We start from the raw sequence: 23,794 nt of genomic DNA on the forward strand, positions 1-23,794 counted from the left end.
AATCTGTGGAGGCAATTTATTCTGAAAATTCCACTTACTGAAAAGTAACTTCATTTTTCCATTAAATGAATTGAAGTTTCAGACTGCTTGTTTATTGCCAGTCTTAACAAGGCCATTAATACTTCCTGTCCACTCTGCTTTGGTGATAGCAGGCAGCTCGAAGACTCTCAGCTGCACTGGCCAGATAACCAGTGATAGAGTGTGTCATGGCAGGTGCTAGAGTTTCAGAGTTGAACTGAAATAATTTTTGAAACCTTAATGATTATAATGAGGCAGTTTTAATTTTGACCCCCAATACATTGTTCACTCCAAGGTTTCTTACAAACTATTGAAACAGGAGAAGAATCCCCCTAGTTTTTATATATGACAATAATAGAACTAGATTAAAGAAGAGTGTGCAGTGTCCTAAACCCTGTATTAATTGGTTATCTCTGAGGAAAATGACTTCTGCATGATAACTACATCTATCTCAGAAGATGAGTATAGGGTAACAACAGTGGTATCTGAAGAAGGAGATAGTAATCCTTTAGCAATGTACCATGCTTCTGTCACTGTAGTATTACCTGTATCTCTACAAATATTGCAGCATTTGTTTCACATAGATATCATTGTATTTCCCTTTAGTTCTCTATAGGCACATCAGCATGCAACTCCATTGGAAGCATTTGTTTTTAAATGCCTTGCTTTACAAAGGACATTTCAGTGATGATTTAAAAATGAGATTGTTGGTTAAATACCCTGTTGCTTTTCTAAAGAAGGTCTTTGTTTGTGATAGGTTCCTCCTATCTATTGATAACAGGGGCTTTATGGATTTAGAGGACTCTTACTTTATTTTGCTTCAGAGCTCTCCTATTCTTTATGTCTGAGAACATGCATATGGAAAATTTTCTGGTGAGTCTCTCTTTGGCATCTTTCTGTATTGAGCCAATACTCATGTACTTGTCTACATGGCTTCTTACTTAATTTCTTATTTTTCCCTATGAAAATTAAAAATAAACCTTGATTAGGTATTAAGCAGAACCTATATTCTTGTTCTCAGTGAAATCAGTTCAACACAGTGGATAACATTATCCTGGAATCAGATTGCTTGGGTCCATGCTTTAACTCTGACATTTATTAACTGTGACCTAAGGCAAAATACTCTCTGGAGGCCTCTGTTTCCTCTTCCATAAAGTGGAAATCAAATGAGATAATCCATGAAAAGTACTTAGTCATCTTCGAAAACTATAGAAATTCTCACTGCTATATCGGTAGGTCTATAATAAGTATGTGATAAATATTAGTTGCTGCTGTTTTTATTAATAATAGTAGCATTGTCATTATATAATGAATCCAGGGTACATTTCAGTACATGATTTTTTTTGTCATTACTCTTCTTATTTTAAAATTTCTATAATGCTCTATCACCTCCATTTGCCATTCACTGAGCACCTACCCTGTGCCAAGCATCATCCTTAGAATTAGAAGGCATAGTTTGATTCCTCTTCTCTTTAAGACTTAAAAATCTAGTGAAGACATGTGTCTTGAGTAAGGAAGAAAATATGGACTACTTTCAGATATTTGAAGCAATTGTTTCTCCTCTCATTGCTTTCTTCTTTTTTCTCTTCTTCTACTGTGTTGGGGTTGGACCTCTCAGAGCCTTGCATGTATACTAGGCAAGCATTCTACCATTGAATTATACCTCCAGTTTTCCTGTCGTTTCAAAATTAAAAGGGGTGTGTGTGTGTGTTTTGTTTTTTTAATGAAAAGGGACTGGAAATTCAAGACAGTCGGTATAACTTGTTGTGATGGTATTGTTTCATGATAATTTTGTGATAAGTGATATTATCTTCAGTTTAGAACTGGCTTTGAGAAGGTAAGTAACTGACTAAGTCACCACCTGGTAAAATGAGAGACTTTAATATAGGTCTTGTTAATTAAAACCCACTGTACCTATAATACTATAATCCCTTTTGAAGAACTTTTAGGACAATTGACATTTTTTTTCTCCCAGGGGGAAAAAAATTACACACAAAAACATACATAATTCTCTGGAGACTTAAAACATTCATTTGTATCTAAACATTATATATAAATGTTTTTAGTCCCCAGAGAATTTTATATAACCAGTCTTGTTTTTAGTTATCTCTAGTAGTGGTTAGCAGTTTTGCTGTTAGAAAAATCTTCCTTTGGTCTGACTTAAAGATTGCATGGTAGTTTAGTTTAAACCAGTTTCCTCTACTTTTTTCCTTGGTAGAAATATAGAACATCTGCACACCATTGTGTTTGAACAACCTGTAAATATAAAGGCTAAGGGCAGCTCATTTAAGAATGAGGGAATCTGGATTCTAATAAAGATTTTCCCATTAACTAGCTGTGTGGCCATAGGCAACTCAGTTATGCCTCTCTTTGCCCCACTTTCCAATAAAGTGAAAGTAATGCTTTCCCTACCTTACCAGGGGGAATTTTTTAAGTACAACAGAAGTTAAAATATGTAAAAATGGGGTTAGGTTTGTACCTCAGTGGCAGAGTAATTGCCTCGCACATGTGAGGCACTGGGTTGGAGCCTCAGCACCACGTGAAAATAAATAAACAAAATAAAGATTGTGTCCATATATAACTAAAAAATTTTTTTTAAACTATGTAAAAATGTTTAGCAAGGTACTTTACAAATTTAAGATACTGTTCTTTCAAATGACTAATGAGAATTTAATATTCTAAATAAGAGCCAAGTAATGACAATTAGTATTATGTGCTACTGCTCCTCATCCACTACACATGACAATATTGCTGATCGGTCATTATATTGTTTCTTGGTGAGTATTGAAATGACCACTTCCAGTTGTTCAGAATTAGCATGGTGTAGGTACTTTCATTAATACTATGTAATACTCTTCCAGCTTTATATCTCCTACATGGAAGAGTTCTGTTGCCTAGGATATAAAAAGATAATTCAACGTATTCACTGACTGAATAATGACATTGGTTACCTCAGTTTTTCTTCATAAATCTTGTGGTTTTACTCTGAACTCGTAAGTCCTCTATATTTTTCTTTTCTAAAATCCAGAGTTAAACACTGCATATGAAATCCTCCTAATGAATGAGTTTGAAATTTGTCATTTTGAGTTTTAAATGTTTTTCCTGCTAGTATTTTCCACCCTACTTGGATTTTTCTTACCCTTTTAATGAGAAAGCTATGCCTTGAAGAACAGATTCATAAATATAAGCTACTTCTGAAAGAATTGAAGAAAAGGGAAATACCCAAATCATTTAAAGTACACCACATTGTGCATATTAGGAGGAAGAGAGCTTTAGTAGTACATAGTCTCTGAACATGAGAAAAGTATCTTTTTACTTTGGCAGAGTGCATAACAAATCAGAGCTACCCTAAGAGTGGAAAATGAAAGGTATAGATCATCCTTGAGTGTTTTATGTTTGACTTAATCATGTTTTAAACAACTGATTCATACTGAATGATAAAAAAAAAACATATTTTAAAATAAGATGGAACTCAGGAATATATGTAAAATTTTTCCATGTTCACTTATCCAAACATTTGATACCTACCTCAAAACAAGCTGCCCTCTCATTTTCAAAGCCTGCTATAATTTTACTTTATAATTTTCATTTTACTCTTAGGGGAGATGATTAATTAGTACTAAAAGACCATATTTTGGTTCACAAAACTAAAAGGATAAACAGTTGATCACCTAGTTTGATTAATTAAATCATTAAGGACCTTAAAACCATCTTTCTATTAAGTCAACTGTAATAAAACAAATTTAGGCACAGTTGCTACTTTCTGAAAACCTTTGTAGGCATTCCATTATTCTGCCTTCAAGGACAGTGCTGTGATGTTGACTCCTAACTAACCTTCAGGTACTTTTCTTGGTGTCTTTTTTTTTCTCTTGTCTGAAGTTTGTTTTGTTTCTAACTGTATTTTTTAATGTGATTTTTTTTTTTTCCCTGAGAGGCAGTGTTTTCCAATTTTTTGGTGTCAGTTGCTGTTTAATAAACTTACTTTCTAAATTCCAGAATCCAGTGCCTCCTTATGAGATCTGAATGATAATTTCTAGTATACTGATGATCATATAAATACTTGGTATATTTAAAATCTAAAATCTTGCTAAAGTTAAAAAGTTACTTAGAAGAGCCAGGTGTGGTGGCAGATGCCTGTAATCCCAGCAAAATTTGGGAGACTGATGCAGGAGGATCACATGTTAGGCCAGCCTCAGCAATATAATGAGGCCCTAAACAGCTTAGTGAGACCCTGTCTCAAAATAAAAAGGGCTGTGGGCATGGTTTAGTAGTTAAGCACCCCTGGGTTTAATTTCCAGTACCCCCAAAATGGGTTACTTTGATTACTTCTCCTTGATGTACCAAGTTTATCACTCCATCCAAGAAGGCAATCAAATTCTTTTTTTTTTTAATTTTTTTTTTTATTGGTTGTTCACAACATTACAAAGCTCTTGACATATCATATTTCATACATTAGATTGAAGTGGGTTATGAACCCCCAATTTTACCCCAAATGCAGATTGCAGAATCACGTCGGTTACACATCCACAATTTTACATAATGCCCTATTAGTAATTGTTGTATTCTGCTACCTTTCCTATCCCCTACTATCCCCCCTCCCCTCCCCTCCCATCTTCTCTCTCTACCCCATCTACTGTAATTCATTTCTCTCCTTGTTTATTTTCCCATTCCCCTCACAACCTCTTATATGTAATTTTGTATAGCAATGAGGGTCTCCCTTCATTTCCATGCAATTTCCCTTTTCTCTCCCTTTCCCTCCCATCTCATGTCTCTGTTTAATGTTAATCTTTTCTTCCTGCTCTTCCTCCCTGCTCTGTTCATAGTTGCTCTCATTATATCAAAGAAGACATTTGTTATTTGTTTTTTAGGGATTGGCTGGCTTCACTAAGCATAATCTGCTCTAGTGCCATCCATTTCCCTGCAAATTCTATGATTTTGTCATTTTTTATTGCTGCATAGTACTCCATTGTGTATAGATGCCACATTTTTTTTATCCATTCATCTATTGAAGGGCATCTGGGTTGGTTCCACAGTCTAGCTATTGTGAATTGTGCTGCTATGAACATCGATGTGGCAGTATCCCTGTAGCATGCTCTTTTAAGGTCTTCAGGGAATAGTCCGAGAAGGGCAATAGCAGGGTCAAATGGTGGTTCCATTCCCAGCTTTCCCAGGAATCTCCAAACTGCTTTCCAAATTGGCTGCACCAATTTGCAGTCCCACCAGCAATGTACAAGTGTACCCTTTTCTCCACATCCTCGCCAGCACTTGTTGTTGTTTGACTTCATAGTGGCTGCCAATCTTACTGGAGTGAGATGGTATCTTAGGGTGGTTTTGATTTGCATTTCTCTGACTGCTAGAGATGGTGAGCATTTTTTCGTGTACTTGTTGATTGATTGTATATCCTCCTCTGAGAAGTGTCTGTTCAGGTCCTTGGCCCATTTGTTGATTGGGTTATTTGTTTTCTTATTGTCTAATTTTTTGAGTTCTTTGTATACTCTGGATATTAGGGCTGTATCTGAAGTGTGAGGAGTAAAAATTTGTTCCCAGGATGTAGGCTCCCTATTTACCTCTCTTTGCTGAGAAAAAACTTTAGTTTAAGTAAGTCCCATTTGTTGATTCTAGTTATTAACTCTTGTGCTATGGGTGTCCTATTAAGGAATTTGGAGCCCGACCCCACAATATATAGATCTGAGCCAACTTTTTCTTCTATCAGACGCAGAGTCTCTGATTTGATATCAAGCTCCTTGATCCATTTTGAGTTAACTTTTGTGCATGGCGAGAGAAAGGGATTCAGTTTCATTTTGTTGCATATGGATTTCCAGTTTTCCCAGCACTATTAGTTGAAGATGCTATCCTTCCTCCATTGGCAATCAAATTCTTATACAAAAAGCATATTGATTTTTACTTTGTAGGTGGCTGCAAATGAATTTTGTGAGAATTTATCTTAGGTTTAGAAGTAATTTTTGAAAGTCTTTACAATTCTTTTCTTTATTTAAAAAAAAAAAAATGACACCAAACTGGCCCTTTTCAATCTTCAGTGCTTTCCATTCCCTCAGTGAGAAGCAGTTAACTGACCACTCATACTTTCAGTCAATTCATTTAATACAGTAATTTGTCAGTTTATTATACTACAGAATAAAAGTGTTCAGGGCCACGTTTATCTGAACGTTTTAGGTTTATCATTTCCTGTTTATCTTCTATTCTCCCATAGTTACTTGCCCTTATGATTGCTGTTGGGCTTTGTTTACTTCTTTTAATTATTAGAGGTAAAGTTAATCACTTTGTTTCATGTAGTCTGTCAGCTGTTATCTGCTTTCTTTTCTCTTTAATGAAGGGACAATATGTTTATCTTTCTGTCAGTACATTTTTTCATATATTTCCCTCTTTCTTTTTAGTGGAAAGTATGCTGGTTAAAATAAGGACCTGGGTTCCAGTTTCAGTTCTTAACTTATTATATAACCTTAGACAAGTCACTTAAGTTCCCCAAGTGTCTTGTTTCCTCACCTTAAAAATTAAGAAATTACTTTTATTATCCAACCTGTAGTTTTCTATGCTATTCATATTCTGCACTTCTAAATTTATGCCTGACATTTTCACTGTTTGCTTGTCCGTTTGTCTTCCTCTGTTGCTAGTTTTCTCATATTGTTTACCACCCGGATTTCCTCTTACATTTACATATATTTGGTAATACAGAGCTAGATTTTTATTGTAAAGCATTAGTGTGGGACTTGTTTTAGAATTCTGAACTTTCCAGATTTAGAAAGGTAATATAATCTCTAAAACATGTTTCATAACATCAAAGTAAAACATATTAACATTTATTTTTTTTCTATTTTTTTTATTATTTCTTACATAAATGACAATAGTGGAATGCATTACAATCATAATTATCTATTTACAGCACAGTTTTTTGTATCTGTGTATATAAAGTATGTTCACACCAAATTATGCCATTATACATGAGCTCTCTTATTATTATTGCATTACAATTCTTAATACACTTTTATACCACAATTTATCATATCTCTGTTTGTATGTAAGGTATGTTGACACCAAATTCACATTAACATTTCTATAGCAGTGTGTGACTCTATGTTAAGTGAAATATATAAGAACAGCCTCGCCTCATATCGTTTCAGGTTAGATTTGCGATCATTGAATTTTAATCCATACTTTTTTACAAAAGCAAAACAAAACACACCACTTTTTTTTTTTCTGAACTGTTTTGATTTTGGAATTGTGGATTATGGGCCATATTTTTCTGCTGTTCCTGGGTATCTTTTCTTTAACTCTCATATTACCTTTCCGACTTGTTTCCTACCTTATTGAAAAATCTGAGTTCTGATAATTCAGGTTTCTGGTTTCTTCACTTTTCTTTGGAATCTAGAACTAGTTTTTTAGTTTAATTTTTTTTAGTTGATTTGGTCCAGGTCTGCTTTTTCCTTTAGATCTCCTCCTAACTTTCCATGTTTATAAAAATCGAAACTACACTGCCTTCCCAAGAAATCCTGGAATCGTGAGCAAGCCAGTTATCCTTCATGCTGGCTCCTGGAGAATCTCAACCCAATTCAAATCTGTCTTATAGCCTAGTCCCAGGCTACTCACTGTATTAACTAACCAGCTTTTGGTTCACAGTTTGCAGAAACCTTTTTTTTTTTTTTTTTTTTTTTGCCTCTTATAACTTTGTTGCTGTATTCAAATTATGCCACAAGATGGTGCCCAAATAGCAGGGAATTTCTTTCTCATTTCCAAGTACCAGGCGGTTTCCTGACCAACTTTTTGGCCTTAAAGTACAGTCACATATAGTTCAGGAATTTTGTAAAAGCTTCTGCTGATTTGGAAAGGTATGTTCAAATACCAAGTGTTACACTCACCTTGATTTCTGCAATCCACTTGGTTCATGACTTACTTGCAAAGTCTTACTTTTAAGACATTATCAATCTGGAACAGTAGACCTTGAAAAGAAGCATTTAGGCTTATCATGCATCTTATAGTGTCAAGATAAATGGCCAAAAAATTAGAACTTGTGTTGTGACACCTTATAAAGGTATCATTTATATTATGTTTTTGTTGTTGCTGTTTTTGGAGATGGGATCTTGCTATGTTACCCAGACTGGTCTCCAGCTTCTGGGCTCACATAATCTTCCCATCTCAGCCTCCCAAGTAATTGGGATTAACAGGCACATGCCACTGTATTTTCTCAGGTCTTGGTGAAAGATTTATATGAAAAACCAAATTTCTGTATTAAAAATTAAAGATGGATTACCCATATTTTTAAGTTTTCGGTGGACACAACATCTTTGTATGTGGTGCTGAGGATCGAACTCGGGCCGCACGCATGCCAGGCGAGCGCGCTACCGCTTGAGCCACATCTCCAGCCCCTGGCTCCTGGAAGTATTGTGCAAAATAATGAAATTTGATTTGCCTCTAAAATATGTTTTCAGTAAGGTGGTAATAGGGAGATCTGAGTAAAGCCAAGTCACTACTGTTTCCATTTGAGCAACAGAGTAGAAGGAGAATATTAAAAACATTATTGATTCCTGTTGAAATGTTAATGAAGATCAGTACACTCATAGGAATGATAGAGAATTGTATTAAAGCACTGAACACAATTGAAAAGTAGAATTAAAATAAATACATATAAGCAAGACTAGAATCTTGATCCTGCTAGGTTCTAACTTATTTCATATACTTCAAGTTGCTATTTTCCCAGATCTCCCTCTTTTGACTATATAAAAGCCTTACAGTGAGGCTAGGAGTGAAGTTCAGTGATAGAGTAAGTGCTTAGCATGTGCAAGGCTTTGGGTTTGATCCCCAGCATTGCAAAAACAAATATAAAACAATGTTGTTTTCACTTACAAAGTGTTTGATAAGTTAAAGACATTAACTTCAGCAAGGTAAAAGGTGATTGTGAAATCCCCATGAATCATGATTAAAATTTGCCTTGTACTTTAGATTAAGTGAGAGTCACTAGTTGTATGAAGTATACTACCACGTTTAACATTGCCCTTTATTTACAGAGAGAAAGCGGTTGGAAGCCAAGCAACGGGAAGACATTTGGGAAGGTAGAGACCAGTCTGCAGTTTGAACATCACACAATGAAAGAGCTAATTCCATGAATCAAAAAGTGTTTTCATAGTCTTCAGATAGGAGGATCCTTCCAGAGCTGTGTACATGCAGATGTGCATGTTAAAGAAAGAGAAAAAGTGATCAAGACAAAGAGTGGGTATATAGAGAGAAGATAAACTCCTGTCTTCGCTCCTAAATGCAGTTCTTTGGAAGTGCCCTACTGTAGTGTATATAAAAGGGAGCCATCTGTTGGGAAGAAATATGGAAGATGTGACTTCCAAAAGTCCTCTAAACAGGGCAAGTTATACTAGTGTGGGTCACACTTCCTAAAATGTCTAAAGCAAATGCAAAACAGAAAAGAGGATTCAAACCTGCAATGATGGGAGATTTAGGCCTTGCAAAGATGGAGCATTCTTTAGTACCTCACAGAGCTAAGAACAGCAATATCAGGGGGCAAGTAGGAAACACTTAATACAAAGAGACAGAACAGTGTCTGCTGTAGTTGACATACACAGAATCTACACTCTCAGTTCCAGAACTCTAAAATTGGTGAACTGCAGCAGATGTGGGTATTTGGACTCCAGAGTTTGTACTGAGCTCAGTGCCTGGGGCTGCTCCAGCTGCATAGCAGCCAGGGGGCTTGCCAGCTTCATTCCTCATCATAAGCCAGTCTTGGGGAGCTGTGTACCAGTTTCATTTTAAGCAGTAATGTGTTGTAAGAGAGATATTAAAGGCCATTTTATGACACATATCACTCTGGTATTTATCAGTTTTGTCTTTCCCACAAAGAAACAGGAGAGCAGCTCTCCTCTTACCTTCATGCCTATAATGAGTTAAATGAATCTGTTTCTTTAATTGAATCCCCATGAGTAGAGAGCTGATCATCTGTCTGCCCCAGAATATATTCCCACAGTGACTATCCTAGATTGACATGTGGTAGTTCCTCTCCCCTTCTTGACCTCCTAGTATAACCCTTTGCGCGCGCGCGTGCACACACACACACACACACACACAACCTCTTGCCTTTTCCCATCTCTCAAATCTGACATCCTGCAGAAAACATCTGGCACACAGCATGTGCTTGGTATGATCTTATCAGCCTGTGCCAGAGGTACTTGGCAAGCAGCACCAGACCATCCATTACAGGGACGATCAGCCAGTTTGAAATAAACACCTCTAAGCAGTGTGAGATTTCCTAAAGGACACAGACAGGTCAGAGCCATCAACTCTAGCTTTATCTCAGTGGTTCTGGAAAGTAGTTCTACACTGAAGAAATGGTAGTGCTAGGTGGGCCTTAAAGTGCTGAAGTGGCAAGAAGTGGTGTCCTGTGCTATTGAAGCAGAAGCCACTTTTTTTTTTAAGTACCCATGACAGTAACAGATTGTTAACATTGCCTAGAACTATCTAAATCCTAGGATCACCTGAAATTTATAGTAGAGAAGTACATTCCCTCTGAAGAATGTGCTGAGGTTTCTAGTACTTTAGTTCCTCTCAAGACCAAAGTGTGCTATTGTAGGAGTCTTCTGAGGTTTTGGTTCTGTCTGGAATTTGGTGGTTGGTATTCTGTGAACATTCCTCATCTAGTTATAAGTCATGCCAGCCACCAGTCTTCCTATGCCTTTCCCTTTCAACTCAGAGGTGTAACAGCACAGCCCTTGTATGGCTTTTTCCAGGAATTAGAACCAGCTGCACCTATCAAATGTGTGATGTGGGCAGCAAGACTGAGACCAGAGCTAGTGGCTGTCTGCCTGGCCAGCGTTTTCCGGCCTTCTTGGAAACTAGATCTGGCAAGAAGCAAAGGGTAACCTCCCTGCCTGAATCTAGTCATCAGTCACCACATGCTCCCCCACTAGCTGCACATTCTTTCACAGGCCATTAGCTGCATGCGTGAGTATAATGTTGTTACTGTTTGGGAGATGTTTGCCTGATCCAACAGGAAATCAGTCCTTCCCTTGTTTACCTAAACTACCACACCAAAATATAATGCTCCCTCTGCCTAATGAAGGAGATGAGGGAGTCAAGAAGAGCTGGTAGGTAAGAGGAAGGAAGAAAGCACTTCTTTGTATTCACTGAGAGTACCTCAGAACTTATCCTACTTGACTCTCTATAAAGGGGTAGAGCTGGTGATGGGGGAGGGGAGTCATAAATCTGTTTTGTCTGCTACAATGTTGACAGTTTTGGAACTTGACCTTGCTCCTACCTTGTGTCCCTTAACCTTTCTGACCCCTGCCCCAACCTTTTATACCTCATTAATCTTTTAGCATTGAGCCTGGGGAAGGAAACTTTGAAGGAGACAGGTTGACATCTGGTTAGAGAAACATACTGGGGCTGTCATGAAATGTGTGCCCTTTGCATTCTTGTCCTTAGTACAGTGGGAGGTTAAGGGGTAAGAGTTAGTATGCTAGGAACTACATAATCACAGCTGGTCTGGTCTTTGGAGCAGTCCACAATGAGCAAACTTTATTGGCATTAGGAGTGTCAGAACTATAAAGATCATCTCTTTTAAGTGTGTGTCAGTGGAGAAAAGATGAAGAATCATGTCCAGGAAGACCTTGGTATTTTTATACCACCTGAGCAACAGCATACTGGAGCCACATCAAGCAGGGATGGTGGCCTTTCCCAGGTTTAGTCCTTCACTAAATTAAATGATTCCCCTTCTGATTTCTCCATTCTTGTGTCCCTTACCCTACCAGACCTATCTTCATGTTTCTATAGAGAGTGGCTTGACTTTTCTTTTCATTACAAAAATGTATTTGATGCAGAGTTGACTTGGTTGAGACCTGAAATTTAGGCCAATCCTGAGATGCATGGTGATCCTGAGAGAAAATGGATTGTCTGCCAAGTGTAAGACACATTTCTCTCCTTGGCAGAGACCCTGATAAGAGACTGGGGTCCATATACTTCAGCAGTCTTTCTTTGATCTTCTCTTGCTGTTCTGCAGGAAGGCCCCATCTGGGCTCTTCTGTGAAACTTGTCTTTTCTCAAATACTCAATAATTGGTGATGTTGACCCATCAGTAGATAATGGGATGCCTGAGGCCTGAGATTGCAGGAGTATTACAAACAGCCTTATATGCAATAAGATAAAGGTAACACACTAAGGAGCAGATGTGAGAGGCAAGTTCTAAATAAGGACAGATAAAGCAAGGGACTGCATTCACCAACTTCTCTGCAAGTTGTGATTTTGACAGTTATGTTGCATTGAGCTTCTAGCAGAGAACTAATCCCACTTGCATATTTTGGTCCTCTGTCTTTTGCTCTTTGAGGACATTTACAAAGCACTGTTTATGCGGAGGTCTGGGCCATAGTTCACCTCTAAGAATCTGAGAGTTTCTGAATCCAGGAACCCTGTGGCAAATTTCAGTAAAGATTGGGTCTCCTTATGAAGAGGAGCTTAGATGACCAAAGCCTGGAGGTCCTATTATGTATGCCACAGGAGACAGACCCAGAACCATCCTGAGGGAGCGATACCATCCTGGTTTGGTGATCTTGCCATCAAAATGTTTCCTGAGCAAGTTCTTGGTGCCCCTTGACACTGGGCCCCTTTCCTTGTAGGTCAGAGCTCTGTAAAGGGCATGGCTCCAATAAGCTGAGGTATTTGACGTGTGTGGGCAGCAGCTGGGAGTGTGCAGTGATGACTTCAGATGAGGTTGTTCCTAAGTCGCTGTTCCTGTTCCAGGGAAAGCTCTGCATTGGCTCTGTATGAATCTCCTGTGGGCAAAAGGAAAATAGCTAAGTAGCCAACCTTGCCGCAGTCTCTCATTCCCTGACAACCTCACACAGATCCATTCTGTCCAGCTCGTCCTTTTCTTCACTTGTGAGCATAGACATGAAGTGTCATTTGCTAGGAACAGACCCTGGCCAGGAAATCAAGGCTGTTGAGTGGAAGGGGCTGTGCTGGTTCTTCCTTTGCTGCCTACCCAGATTCATTCTGTGCCTTTTGTTCTCTCTGAGCTCCAGGGAACTGATCCCCAGAAATTGTATGACAGTGGCTACCTTATCCTTTCTGGCTGAGATGTGTTAACAATTGCAGGAAGTCAAGAGAAGAGGCGTCAAAACATTTCCTCTCTGTCCAGGTTTACCCTGTAACTCTAGTAATGGCTGTGAATGCACACACCCCTTAGCAAATATAGGCATTTCAAATCTTTAAGATGGAAGGGCTCTTTAGGTCCATGGATCTAGCTTTCAGTTGGCTCTGGGATGTCTCTTCCCCCTTCAAGCCTAGAGGGGTAACAGTTCTCCCACTCATATTATCTCAATATCCCTGTCTTCTTTAGTCCTATGCACACTTCTATAAATAGTTTTTTTGTTACATAATTTCAGGCCCATTTGGTGTGCCCTCTGTTTTCTGCAAGGACTCTAATGGGTCTCTAATCATTAGCAAAAAGAACCTACAAGATGCATTGTTTTTCTTTGCTTTTTCAATGCTCTGGATCCCTTGTAGTCTGATTATGGAGAATCTGCTATCTATATGCACAGTCGTGGACTCCAGTTCCTGATTCCTCTCACCTTGTTTCATTATAATGTCAGCAAAAATCTACTTTATCACCAAATCCAAAACCTTCAGCTATTCTTCCTCTTCTCATTCTACTTCTCATCTATTGCCAGTTATTTTTTAAAACCAAGTGATCTTTTTATTCCCTTGACCAAAATTTGTCAGTGATAAATAGAAGCCCACAGGATAAAGTCCATTCTCTAAGAACTACCATAACCAGAGGGAACTTTAGTAGGGTGGAAGTTCATGGCCCTGTTTAACAAAAGAGAAAATTCAGGTTGAGATTTCTCATTTCCTACAGCTAGAAACAGATGAGATTGGATTTGAAACCCAGTGAAGATGTCTGAAACCAAATCATATGCTCCTCCTATTCCCGTTTGTGTCTTTTGTCCCTCCTTTCATACCCTGCTCAAATATACTTCCTCTTTGAAACCTTTTCTAGCCCCCGACTCTTTGCTTACTCTGATTTAGTTCATGCCTGTTTGAGGGTACTTGCCAGTCTTGGGATCATCCATTTGTATGTCTGCACACCCTACTTGACATTAAGCTCCTGCATCTTAAAGTGTCTGACAGTGCTTTTAGCACTGTAGTAGGTCTTAATGTTGACTGAAGAAACAACTCGGCGCCACCCACCCTGTAAATTCTAATATGGCTGAATGCACACACCCCTTAGCAAATACAGGCATTTCAAAACTTTAAGATGGAAGGACTCTACAAAAAACAAGTACAGAGACCACCACCTCCTCACGACCTCTTCCTTTGTGTGATACTACTAGTCCTGTAAATGTCCCTGTTCTCCTTGATCCTCTTACAAGTGGGTATGATTTCAGTTGGGAATAGTAATGCACACCAAGGGGATCTGCTTTTGCCTGTGAGGCAGTCAAGCTTAGAATGGAGGCAAGCCAGGAAGGCCAGGGGAAAAGGAACATACTGGAAAAGAAAATCCTGATGTGGTTTGAGGAACAGAAGGAAGGATTCTGTGACAGTTCTTAAGGCAAATAGGGATGTAGAAGTAGTTATTGGGTGAGGTGGATGGTCTGATCAATTCTAGAAATCCACTGTAACAGTGTCACAGGAAATTTGTCTTTGTCCCATCCCTCCATCCCTGGCCATTTACACACCCACATAAGTCACACTTGGGAATACAATTAGAGTCTTTCCAGCTTCCCAAGCCTACACAAGACTGGGGCCACAGTGCCTCAGACTTACCTGTGTGGCAGTTGTGCAGCCAGACCCTCTGCCCGTCATACTTGCAGCGGCAGCGCATCATGTTGTTGGAGAAGTCTGACTCTGCCACCTCATTTGTGGGGTTCACAACCACCTGGAGTGAGACGGGGACAGATGAAAATGAGTGATTTGATTTCTGAGTTGACATGTAAGATCCCTTACATCATATATAATAATATTTTTTAAAGTTTACCCTTAAGAATCACCCCAGGCAGTAGGCATTAATGTCCCCATTTTATAGATGGAAACTCAGAATTGCCAAATGTCCATTGACTCAGAACTAAAACCCAGGGTCTTGGGATTCCCATTGAATGTTCTTTTCTCCCAGCACAGCTGCAGCTATGGGCCTTTTGGAGACTACAAAGGGGAACACTTTGCTATCATCTGGTCTCAGGGTGCGATTTGTAACTTCTATAGGAAACAGGGCTCCTGTGGAGATTTCCCCAAGCATCCTTACCTGGAAGATATAGTCCCCTGGGCCCACATCTGTGATATCCACCCATTGGCAATCAATGTCATGCCGGTAAGTGTCCCAGCAGCCTACAGTCACTCCCTGTTCCCCAAAGTTGGCACATGCATAGCGCCGTTGAAGTCCTGTGAGAAAGGATACACAGTCACTGAGGCACTGGGTAGGTACTTGTGACCCAGCACCATGCTAGGTCTTTCACGTACTTAAGCCTCCCACAAATTTCCAGTTTAGTGCAGACATGCTCAGTTCACAGATTGAGTTTGTAAGTAGGAGACAGTCCCTGCCCTCAGAGAGCTCAGGAGACTACAACTATTATCTAAGATAAAAAGTGTTAACTCTTTTTAAAGTGGTACAAAGTGAGATCGGAATTCAGAGGAAATCGACCTTTCACCTAAGATTTCATAAGGTAAGAAATTGACCTTTTTAAATTTCTTTGAGTGCTGTTGCCAAGCCAGTACCTGAGGCTGTTGAACAGGGCAGAGAAGACCTGACCCCACAGGAGCTAAGGAATTCATAAGGAGTGTAACCGGAGAACATGCTGGTAGATGCTGATGGGAAACCACATACCTGTGGGGCAGTTTGTGTCTTCTAGACAGAAGCTGGCCTTGTGCCCCTCAGCCACCTTGGAGCCATTGAGTGTAAGTAGGTCATAGTGGGTGAAGACCTCGATGCTGTGGTAATGCCTGCAGAAGACAGAGCTGTCAGCCCGACAGCAATAGGAGAGGGTCTCCTCTGAAAGGGTTAGCAGGAGAGATTGAGGGACTGGGCCCCATCATTACCCAGAAAGCAAAGTTATAATAGCAGGTTGTGCCCTTCTGCCTCCCAAACTCAAGGTCAGTATGACCCACAGCCCACTTTGCTAGCACCCCTGACAGGGAGCAAGGCACAGCTGTCTGCATTACCAGGCTCTTAACTCACATAAGGCAGGGTAAAAGCTGCCCTTGTAGCCTCTAGGAGGCTGTAGCCTGGCTGCAGGGCCTGAAGCAGAGGTGGAAGGAAGGAGCACCTGACCCAAGGACCAGCCTAGGAGCCAATTGGCTGCTGGGGAGGGAGCTTATTCTGCTCTGTCAGCCTGGGACCAAATTGCTACCATAGTTTCCAATCTAGTTATAATGACAACTCTGTCGGTGCTCCAGGGAAAGGTGCTTATTATCTCAGGCAAGGCCAAGTCCCAAAGTCATTGTCCATTGCTCTCAGCTTTCCTTTACCCATGTCTGCGTCCTAAAGAAAAATACTTATTTTTTAAATTTTTTTTTCCCATTATGCCTTTGTCAGAGGCATTGTCTTGCTCTCTGTTCTGGAGGCTCCTGATAGGAAAGAATGCTCCTTTGTCTTCTTTTTTAGCACCAAACTGTTCATGCTATTCTTTGGAGGCCTGGCCTTGTTGCCTTGCTGCTGTAGGAACCAACAATCTGTTTTCACAGAGCTAGCATCCTATTTTAGGCCTCCAGTGTTCTGTGGGTTCCTAACTTCTGTCTTCTAAAATACAAAGCCTAAGATCCAACACAGAAAAATTGCATAATACCATGATAGCAGAGACCAACCACAGCAGTGACTTTCTTTGGGATGTCACTGTGGGAAACAGGCTCCATGACCACCATTAACATAGGTCTCACTGAAGAAAGAGACATGGGGCAGGTGAATGCTACTGGGATCACTATATTGCCCCTGGAGCAAGGAAGACTTATCCAGAGTGCACATCTTACCCAGGCAAGTTTGCCCCCTCTAGAGCCAAGACACAGGTTGGCACCAACCTGTGGCACTGGTGCCAAATCCAGCTGTGGCGTCCAGTCTTGGGACGAAAGTCAGCCCTGCCTAGGTTGTAGATCTGTGAGGAGAAGCGCAACAGGCGCCGGTGTCCATATGGCCAGTCCATGTGGTCGGCTGACTGTGAGAGGCAGTTCTCCTCATGGGCACAGTATAGCAGGCTGAGTGGGCGGTCCTCCAGGTAGGCTGTCTCCTGCACCAGCTGAGCATTCATCACTAGGTCTGGAGCACCTGAAGTGGCAGAGAGTTGAGGCAGGAGGCCAGGGGTAGGAAGGCAACAGGTCTTGCTCCCCAGCATGAGCACAAGCTTCCCCCAGATCAAGCTCTCTGGGAGAATCCCAGAAAAGAGTGCAGTTCAGCCAGGAGATGAGAATTCTACTAAGAAAAGGAATAATCCATCAACTTAACCTGGGAGGTAGTTCCAGGGTCATGATTAAGGTTGCCAGCTCTGGAGCCAGGCCACCAAGGTTCATTCTTGACTTGACTTCTGACTCTGCCTTTTCCCAGTTCTATGACTGCTTAACCTTTTTGTGTTATCATTTTTGTCATCTTCAAGATGGAGAAAATGTAATATTAATGTGGTACCTGTAAGTTGCTTAGGTGGTTGTTTACCACAGTAAACACTCAATAGATGTAAGATGGTGTTTTTTGTAAAATGCTTTTCAGTCTATAAAGTGCTTTTATGTAGCTTAGTGCGTACAGTCCTTTCAAAAAGCTCTACAGATACCTAACCTGCTTACTTTAACCAAGTCACTGTCCCTGGGCCTCAGTTCCTTAGTGTCAGAGACCAAGGAGGGCAAGCTGGAAGGGAGAATTAGACAAGGTTGTCCAAGCTCACTCCTGAACTCTGCCATTCCAGTCTATGTTGCTGAAGTTCTGAGCCTGTTTCCTCGAGGGCTCCTACTCCAGCCTAATTGCTACCAGGGTATTCCCTGTGCTGCTTCTGAGGCATCCAGGCATTCTGGTGCTTCTCCATAGGGGAAAATCCGACACACTGGTGCCTGTGTCTTTCAGCTTTGTGCCCTTTATTCCTCTCCTGTTCCAGGGGCTTTACCCTCCTTTGAAGCCACATGCCTCTACCATTGCTGTCCCTTACGTGTCAGTACAGAAATGTGCAGATCTATAGCTGTTGCTGCGCAACATCGAAGGAGAAAATTGCTCTTAGTGTTCCGTCATACATTCGGTCATACAAGCACACAGCTGCAGCTTAAACAGAGGCATCCTCCACGTGAGCCCATGTGCTGATGAGAGTGAGCTCTTTTCACTGACTCATTTCAGTGGCTGGATTTGGAGGATGCTTTGCTACATAATGCCTGTACTATCACTAAAAATGTTCCTGAAATTCCTAGAGTGTATTTTGGAGAGAGCCAGGATATACTCACTGACAAATTCCAGAGTTCCTGAGGCAAAGGAGAACTTTCAGAGGCAATAAGAAGAGAGGGTAAAGCAAAAACATGGGAAAAGTCATAGAGAAGAGACAGGGATGGCCAGAGGCTGCCTATTGGCTGTCTGCCCAGCTTCCATTAGCTGTTAGGAAGCATCTGTGAGAGCTGCCATTGGAGGCAGAAGAGGGAAGGCGCCAAGGTTTCTAGGAAGGGGAGTTGAGTAAGCAACCCCAGCATGCTATGAGTCCTAGCATGCTGTGGGGACCCGCTCTGATGCCCTGTCACTCTGCAGGGGAGAGTGTAATGGATGGGCCTAGTGCTTTCCCCCAGGGTACACTGCACAGAGAGGAAGCCTAGAGCTCCCTGACAGAGGTTAAGGATATCTTGGGGTTAAGTTTGGCAGGGAAAAAGGACAAGTGGCCACCTTGGCACAGGCATTGTTGGCAGTTGTCAAACAGAGATGCTGCTACCCTGAGAATCTGGGTTTGTGGGGCAGACATTTGCCAAAAAGTAGTCTTTCTTGTCCTTAAGCCATTTGGTTAAATCCCATAGCTCAGGAAGAGAACACATACCTAAAGCTTTAGGCTGCAGTATACCTCATATTTATATATCCTCTGCAATGGCTTCCAAACTTTTTTCTTACAAACAAGAAATATATTTTATGTTGTAACCTAATACTCACTTACATAGTGCCAAGAAAAAGCAACACAACTCTTAAGTGTAATGTACTCTCATGTTTTCTACTGTTTCAGTTTTTGAAATCTCTTGGTCATAACCCCAAATTGAAAAACTCTCCTCTTTTTCCTTATGCTGTCCCATCTTGTTTTATTTCTCATAGTAGCTGCACAAGGTGGGCAGGGCAGGTTTTGTATCCTGATGTGACCCATGGTTTGGCCACACAGAAGTGGTAGTCCCACTCCTTGTCCCTGCTGCCAGGCAGCTGAACCAGCCCTCCAGGCCCTCCCTGAGGGGAGCAGAGGCCCACCCATCCAGGCTCCTTGAGCCCCTCCCTTGCTCACTGTTTGTGCAGGAGACTCCAGCTGAGAAGCGCCCAGTGCCGTGGGAGCAGTGCACAGGCCCATGCCTCTGACACTGCTGCAGGGCCAGCTCTGTGCCTGAGCAGTGCACTCCACTCATGACCACTTCTCTGGCTTCAGGCGTCCCCCGCCAGTACCATGTGTCCTAAGGAAACAGCCCACATTACCCGGTCAGAGTAGAGAGATGCCTTGGGAGTCATCTCCTCTGAGGCCCATCTGAGGCTTAGACCTCTTCATCCCACTACTCCCACCAAGGAGGTCCCTGCCTGGGCCTGAAAATCTTCATTGATGAACCCTACCCCTGGGACAGTCTATGACCACTCTGATATTAGAAGTTTCTTCCATGTGTGGAGACAAAAACCCACTGCCTGTGGCTTCCATCTTACTGCTCCTATCCCTCTCCCAGGTGGCAGTTCTTCACCATCTGAAGAGGATTGAGTTGTTCCCCTCCTCCTCATACAACTGCTATGTTCCCATTTCTCCTGTTGTTCCTCACAGCCCGCTGTGGGTTGTGATCAGGGCTGTGCCCAGTTCTCGGCATGAAGTCTACACAGGCCTTGCCCAGCAGGCTAGAATGAGGGCAGCCAGGCCTGTATCCTCTGTTTGTTTCCTTATGGTCTTTGATTCTGCTGTTTCTCCCAGACTGCCACATCCTGGTTCAGTCCAACATTATTTCAGTCCAACATCATTATCTCCCTTCATTCAGCTTAGTCTCCACTCCAGCTGTTTTTCAAACAGCAAAGGAAGAAAGCTTTTAAAAATCTGTAGGATTTAGGCTGCTAATGGTCTTGCCCCTGCTGTCTCCACCCTTAAACCTCCCTTGAGAGCCACTCTGCAACCTCTGGCCCCTGGTTTCCTCAACTGAATCAATCAAGCTTTCTCTGGCCACAGGGCTTTTGCACGCACTGTTTATTTTTCTTCCCCCTCATCTGCTAACTTCTACTCATATTTCCTACAGATGAAACTTTGTATCTGGGTATGTGAATATTTTACTAATGATAGCCTCTTTCATAGGATTTTTGTCTTGTTCACTACAGTATTCCCAGCACCCAGCATTGCATCAGCCCATAGTTTCATTTAATAATTAAATGTTGAATGAAAGAATGAAGGGCCAGCAGCCCTAACACAGGAAGTTTTGGTCCTCTCCATCCAGGAGGCTGAGAATTTATAGGGAAGGAGCAAGACAGGGACCTACCTTGATAGCAAAGTTGGCAAAACCCAGGCCAAGCTGTCGGCAGGCCACCATGGCTTCAGTGAGACCCCAGTGATCACTGCACACGGTGCCCCAACGTAGGACACCATTCACCTCCACCTGCACCTCCACCACGCCCTCTTCTGCGCTTCGTCCACCTGCCAAGCGCACCTGCAGTGGTCAGAGGCATGTGAGGGATGGGACAGCCTGGGGAGCAGAGAACAGAGGACTGCAAGCAGGGGGCCCTGCTCAGGCCAGCTCACGTGCAGCCTTAAACCAGACACTCTCACTCTAGGCTTGTCTCCTCTGTAAAGTGAGCACCGTTTAATGGATAGTCCCTAATGTCCTTGCCTACTAAGCAATCTGACTCAAAAGTGCCTGACAGGAGCTCCTGCCACGGAACTTGCCCTCCTCCTATCTCTAAAATCCTACCATGGTGATGCACAGTTTGCAAAGGGCTTTCATTTCTACTGCATATGTACAGCAGCCAAGAGTTGACCTCATTTTATGAAACACCAGCCATGTGCCCACAGTCCCCCTCAGTTTGACTTAAGTGTCTGGCACAGCCTCCACTACCACTCCCCAGTGCCTGTGGCCTGTGGTTCTCACCCTCAGACACCTTTTGCAGATTCACAAGGAACCTGAGAGGGTAGGTGAGAGAGTACAGACACACCTGCAGAGCCCCTGTGTCCCTCTGACACCTCTGAGGGGTTGTGATAGAGAGCATTCTCCAGGCTGGCTCCAATAGGGCAGGGGGACTGCACACAGCTGAAGCCCTGGCTGCTGCTCCTGAGTCCCTCCCCACTCGCTCAAGGTTGGTATCCTGGGATTCCCTAGGTTTCCCAGATCCCTGCCTGGCCACATGCTCAGCCTGAACTCACCTGATTCTGGAAGCCCATGTCAGGGATGTTACACCTGACGGCAGCATCATTCTCATGTTGACAGCCATTCTGGGACCCTTCCAGGGCGAGGCAGTCACTGAGGGTCTGCTCATATCCCCTGCAGTGCACCTCACTAAGGTGGATGGGCCCCAATCCTGGGTGGGGTAAGAGATACTGTGTGAGGCTCCATCTCTGTGACCTCACACTGTGGCTGTCCCTCCACAGAAGAAGAGAACTTCTGGGCATTGACACCCCAGGGACTTCAAGAGAGGAACAAGGCCCTCCCACCCCCTCACCCCCTGGAAGGCCTTCTCACTTACCTTGGCCCAGCTGGGCCCCAAAGAGGGCCTCCCGTGCAGAGCCAAAGCCAAGCTGACGACATAAAACGCTGGCAGAGATGAGGTTCCACCTGTGGTCACAGACTGTGCCCCACTGCCGGTTCACCAGCACCTCCACCCGGCCCTCGCCCACCTGGGCTCCAGAGCGCAGGCGCACCTTCAGCTCCTGCTGGGAGAAAACTGGCTTCAGGGAAGGCAGCCAGAGGGACTAAGCCACCAATGTGGGACACCAGGGCAAGGCTCCTTCAAGCTCTAAGAGCCAGAGCCAGGGCCGGGAGTTACTGACTGCCCACAGCCATCATCTTGAAGAAGCCGTGTTTCTCGACCTCCACTTCAATACAAGTTACCACCACGACCTCATCAAGGAGACAGTCCCAGTGTGGTGCTAGTATGTGTGTGACACCTCTAGGTTTTTTCCTACATTTTATAATAAAGGGCAGGTTCAATACCTCCAGCCCTCAGAGGGCCCTAACTACAATTTAATTACTGTTTTTACGGTTACCTTCTATTCTTGGCAAGTGATGTCAACTTGCCGTTTATGTACGGTTATAAATGATCTCTTTTAGATAACTTCCAAGGTTCTCCGTTCTCTGATTCAGTTTCTCCTCTTGATCTAGTTCCTCTTTCCTGTCCCCTCCAGGCAGAGTCCTGCCTTTGCCTCTAGGTCAGGGTACAGAGTCCCTTGGGGCTCACCTCTGCCCGGGACTCCTTGCGCCAGGGCTTCACCTTGGGCGATCGAAAGCGGGGCCCCGCCACACAGCTGACCACCGCGTGCATACCACCTGGGCAGGCCGGCTGCAGCTTGCCTCGTCGTGGGGCCACCTGCACCTGGCAGTTGGCCAGGTGGGGCTCTGTCCCCAGGCAGTCAACCCGGTGGATCCAGAAGGAATTCTTACTGGTCAGGCCCTTCAGCCTGGAGGACAAGGGAGATGTGGGTGGAGGAGGGCTTGAGCAGAGGCTGAGGAGAGGGCAGGGGAGGGGGCGGGAAGGAAGCCCTGGGTGCCGCATCCATTTGCATGCTCCCTGAGGGTTCCACTCCTCACCTAGACTTGGGATCCTTCATCTTCAGATTCCAGATTTTTCTGTGGTGGAGAAAACAGACAGGAGGTGGAGGAAGTATGGAAATCCTACTCTCTTGCTACCACTATGGTTCCTCATAGTTGCCATTAAGTTTGCACTGGACTTCACAGTGTGTAAACTTCACAAATATTATCTCAGTGCTGAGCTTCACAGCAGCCTTGATAAGACAGCATCTCACAAATAACAATGATCCCGTTTTATAGGGAAGGCAGGCAGGGTTCTGGGGCTTGTCCTGAAGTGGGGTATGTACTGACTAGGCAATTCAAACCTGCTCTCCCCAATCCAGATGAAGGGGATCCTTTGGGGAGTACCCTAAGAGGAGTGATATGGGGACAGGCACAAGTCATAAGACTTGCTGCGGGTGGGAGAACTGCCACCCAGAGACACCCAAGCTATAATCAGGGCTGCTCTCCTCGTGGGTGGCAGGTGAGTCAGCAGGACCAAACTGTGTAATTACCAGGCAGTGGGGGACCAGGGGCCTGCACCCCATCAACCCAAGGATGGAACCACATGGATACCCACCACCCTTCTTTCTTTAGGACCAGGACCATCTAAGCCAGAGATACAAGGACAGAACAAGGGACATGAAACTGCTTCATTGAAGTGTGACAAACTGGAGTGGTTGAGGGCAAATGACTTGGAGATACCAAGGGAGATTTCTCCCTCCATGAGAAACCAGGCTTTCACTGATGTGGAGCCAGTGGGGCTGTGACTGTGTCCTTATTTATTGGGCTGACACAATCTGCTGTGACAGTTTAGTCACATTTCTTTTTTTGTTTTTTTGGTGGCGGGGGTACTAGGGATTGAACTCAGGGGCACTCGACCGCTGAGCCACAT

The 23,794-nt window shown here is 42.9% G+C and overlaps 2 protein-coding genes across 12 annotated transcripts in view; one reads left to right on the plus strand and one right to left on the minus strand.

The window, feature by feature from the left end:
- R3HCC1L (R3H domain and coiled-coil containing 1 like) overlaps positions 1 to 9,838 on the plus strand; it is a 93,961-nt gene extending 84,123 nt beyond the window's left edge. For all 8 annotated transcript variants that reach the window (XM_081268711.1, XM_081268716.1, XM_081268718.1 and 5 more), the window contains one exon: positions 9,039 to 9,838. In XM_081268711.1, coding sequence (XP_081124837.1) covers positions 9,039 to 9,106 — 68 coding nt within the window. In that variant the 3' untranslated portion in view covers positions 9,107 to 9,838. The remainder of the gene's footprint in view (positions 1 to 9,038) is intronic.
- The window catches only part of LOXL4 (lysyl oxidase like 4), a 110,025-nt gene that overhangs the window by 79,024 nt on the left and 7,207 nt on the right, over positions 1 to 23,794 (minus strand). The window contains exons 5-15 of one of the 4 annotated variants that reach the window (XM_081268722.1): positions 22,921 to 22,959; positions 22,571 to 22,790; positions 21,860 to 22,046; positions 21,540 to 21,694; positions 20,662 to 20,829; positions 19,449 to 19,611; positions 17,032 to 17,275; positions 15,845 to 15,960; positions 15,266 to 15,402; positions 14,791 to 14,902; positions 7,893 to 7,973 (exon numbers count right to left, since the gene is read on the minus strand). In XM_081268722.1, the coding sequence (XP_081124848.1) occupies positions 7,924 to 7,973; positions 14,791 to 14,902; positions 15,266 to 15,402; positions 15,845 to 15,960; positions 17,032 to 17,275; positions 19,449 to 19,611; positions 20,662 to 20,829; positions 21,540 to 21,694; positions 21,860 to 22,046; positions 22,571 to 22,790; positions 22,921 to 22,959 (1,591 nt within the window). In that variant the 3' untranslated portion in view covers positions 7,893 to 7,923. Of the gene's footprint in view, positions 1 to 6,907; positions 7,974 to 9,964; positions 12,798 to 14,790; positions 14,903 to 15,265; positions 15,403 to 15,844; positions 15,961 to 17,031; positions 17,276 to 19,448; positions 19,612 to 20,661; positions 20,830 to 21,539; positions 21,695 to 21,859; positions 22,047 to 22,570; positions 22,791 to 22,920; positions 22,960 to 23,794 lie in introns of those variants that run through there. The other 3 variants (XM_081268721.1, XM_081268719.1, XM_081268720.1) reach the window with 3 other exon arrangements.

This window comes from Spermophilus citellus (genome assembly GCF_964194105.1).
Source record: "Spermophilus citellus genome assembly, chromosome: 15".
In the NCBI taxonomy this organism is placed as follows: Eukaryota; Metazoa; Chordata; class Mammalia; order Rodentia; family Sciuridae; genus Spermophilus; species Spermophilus citellus.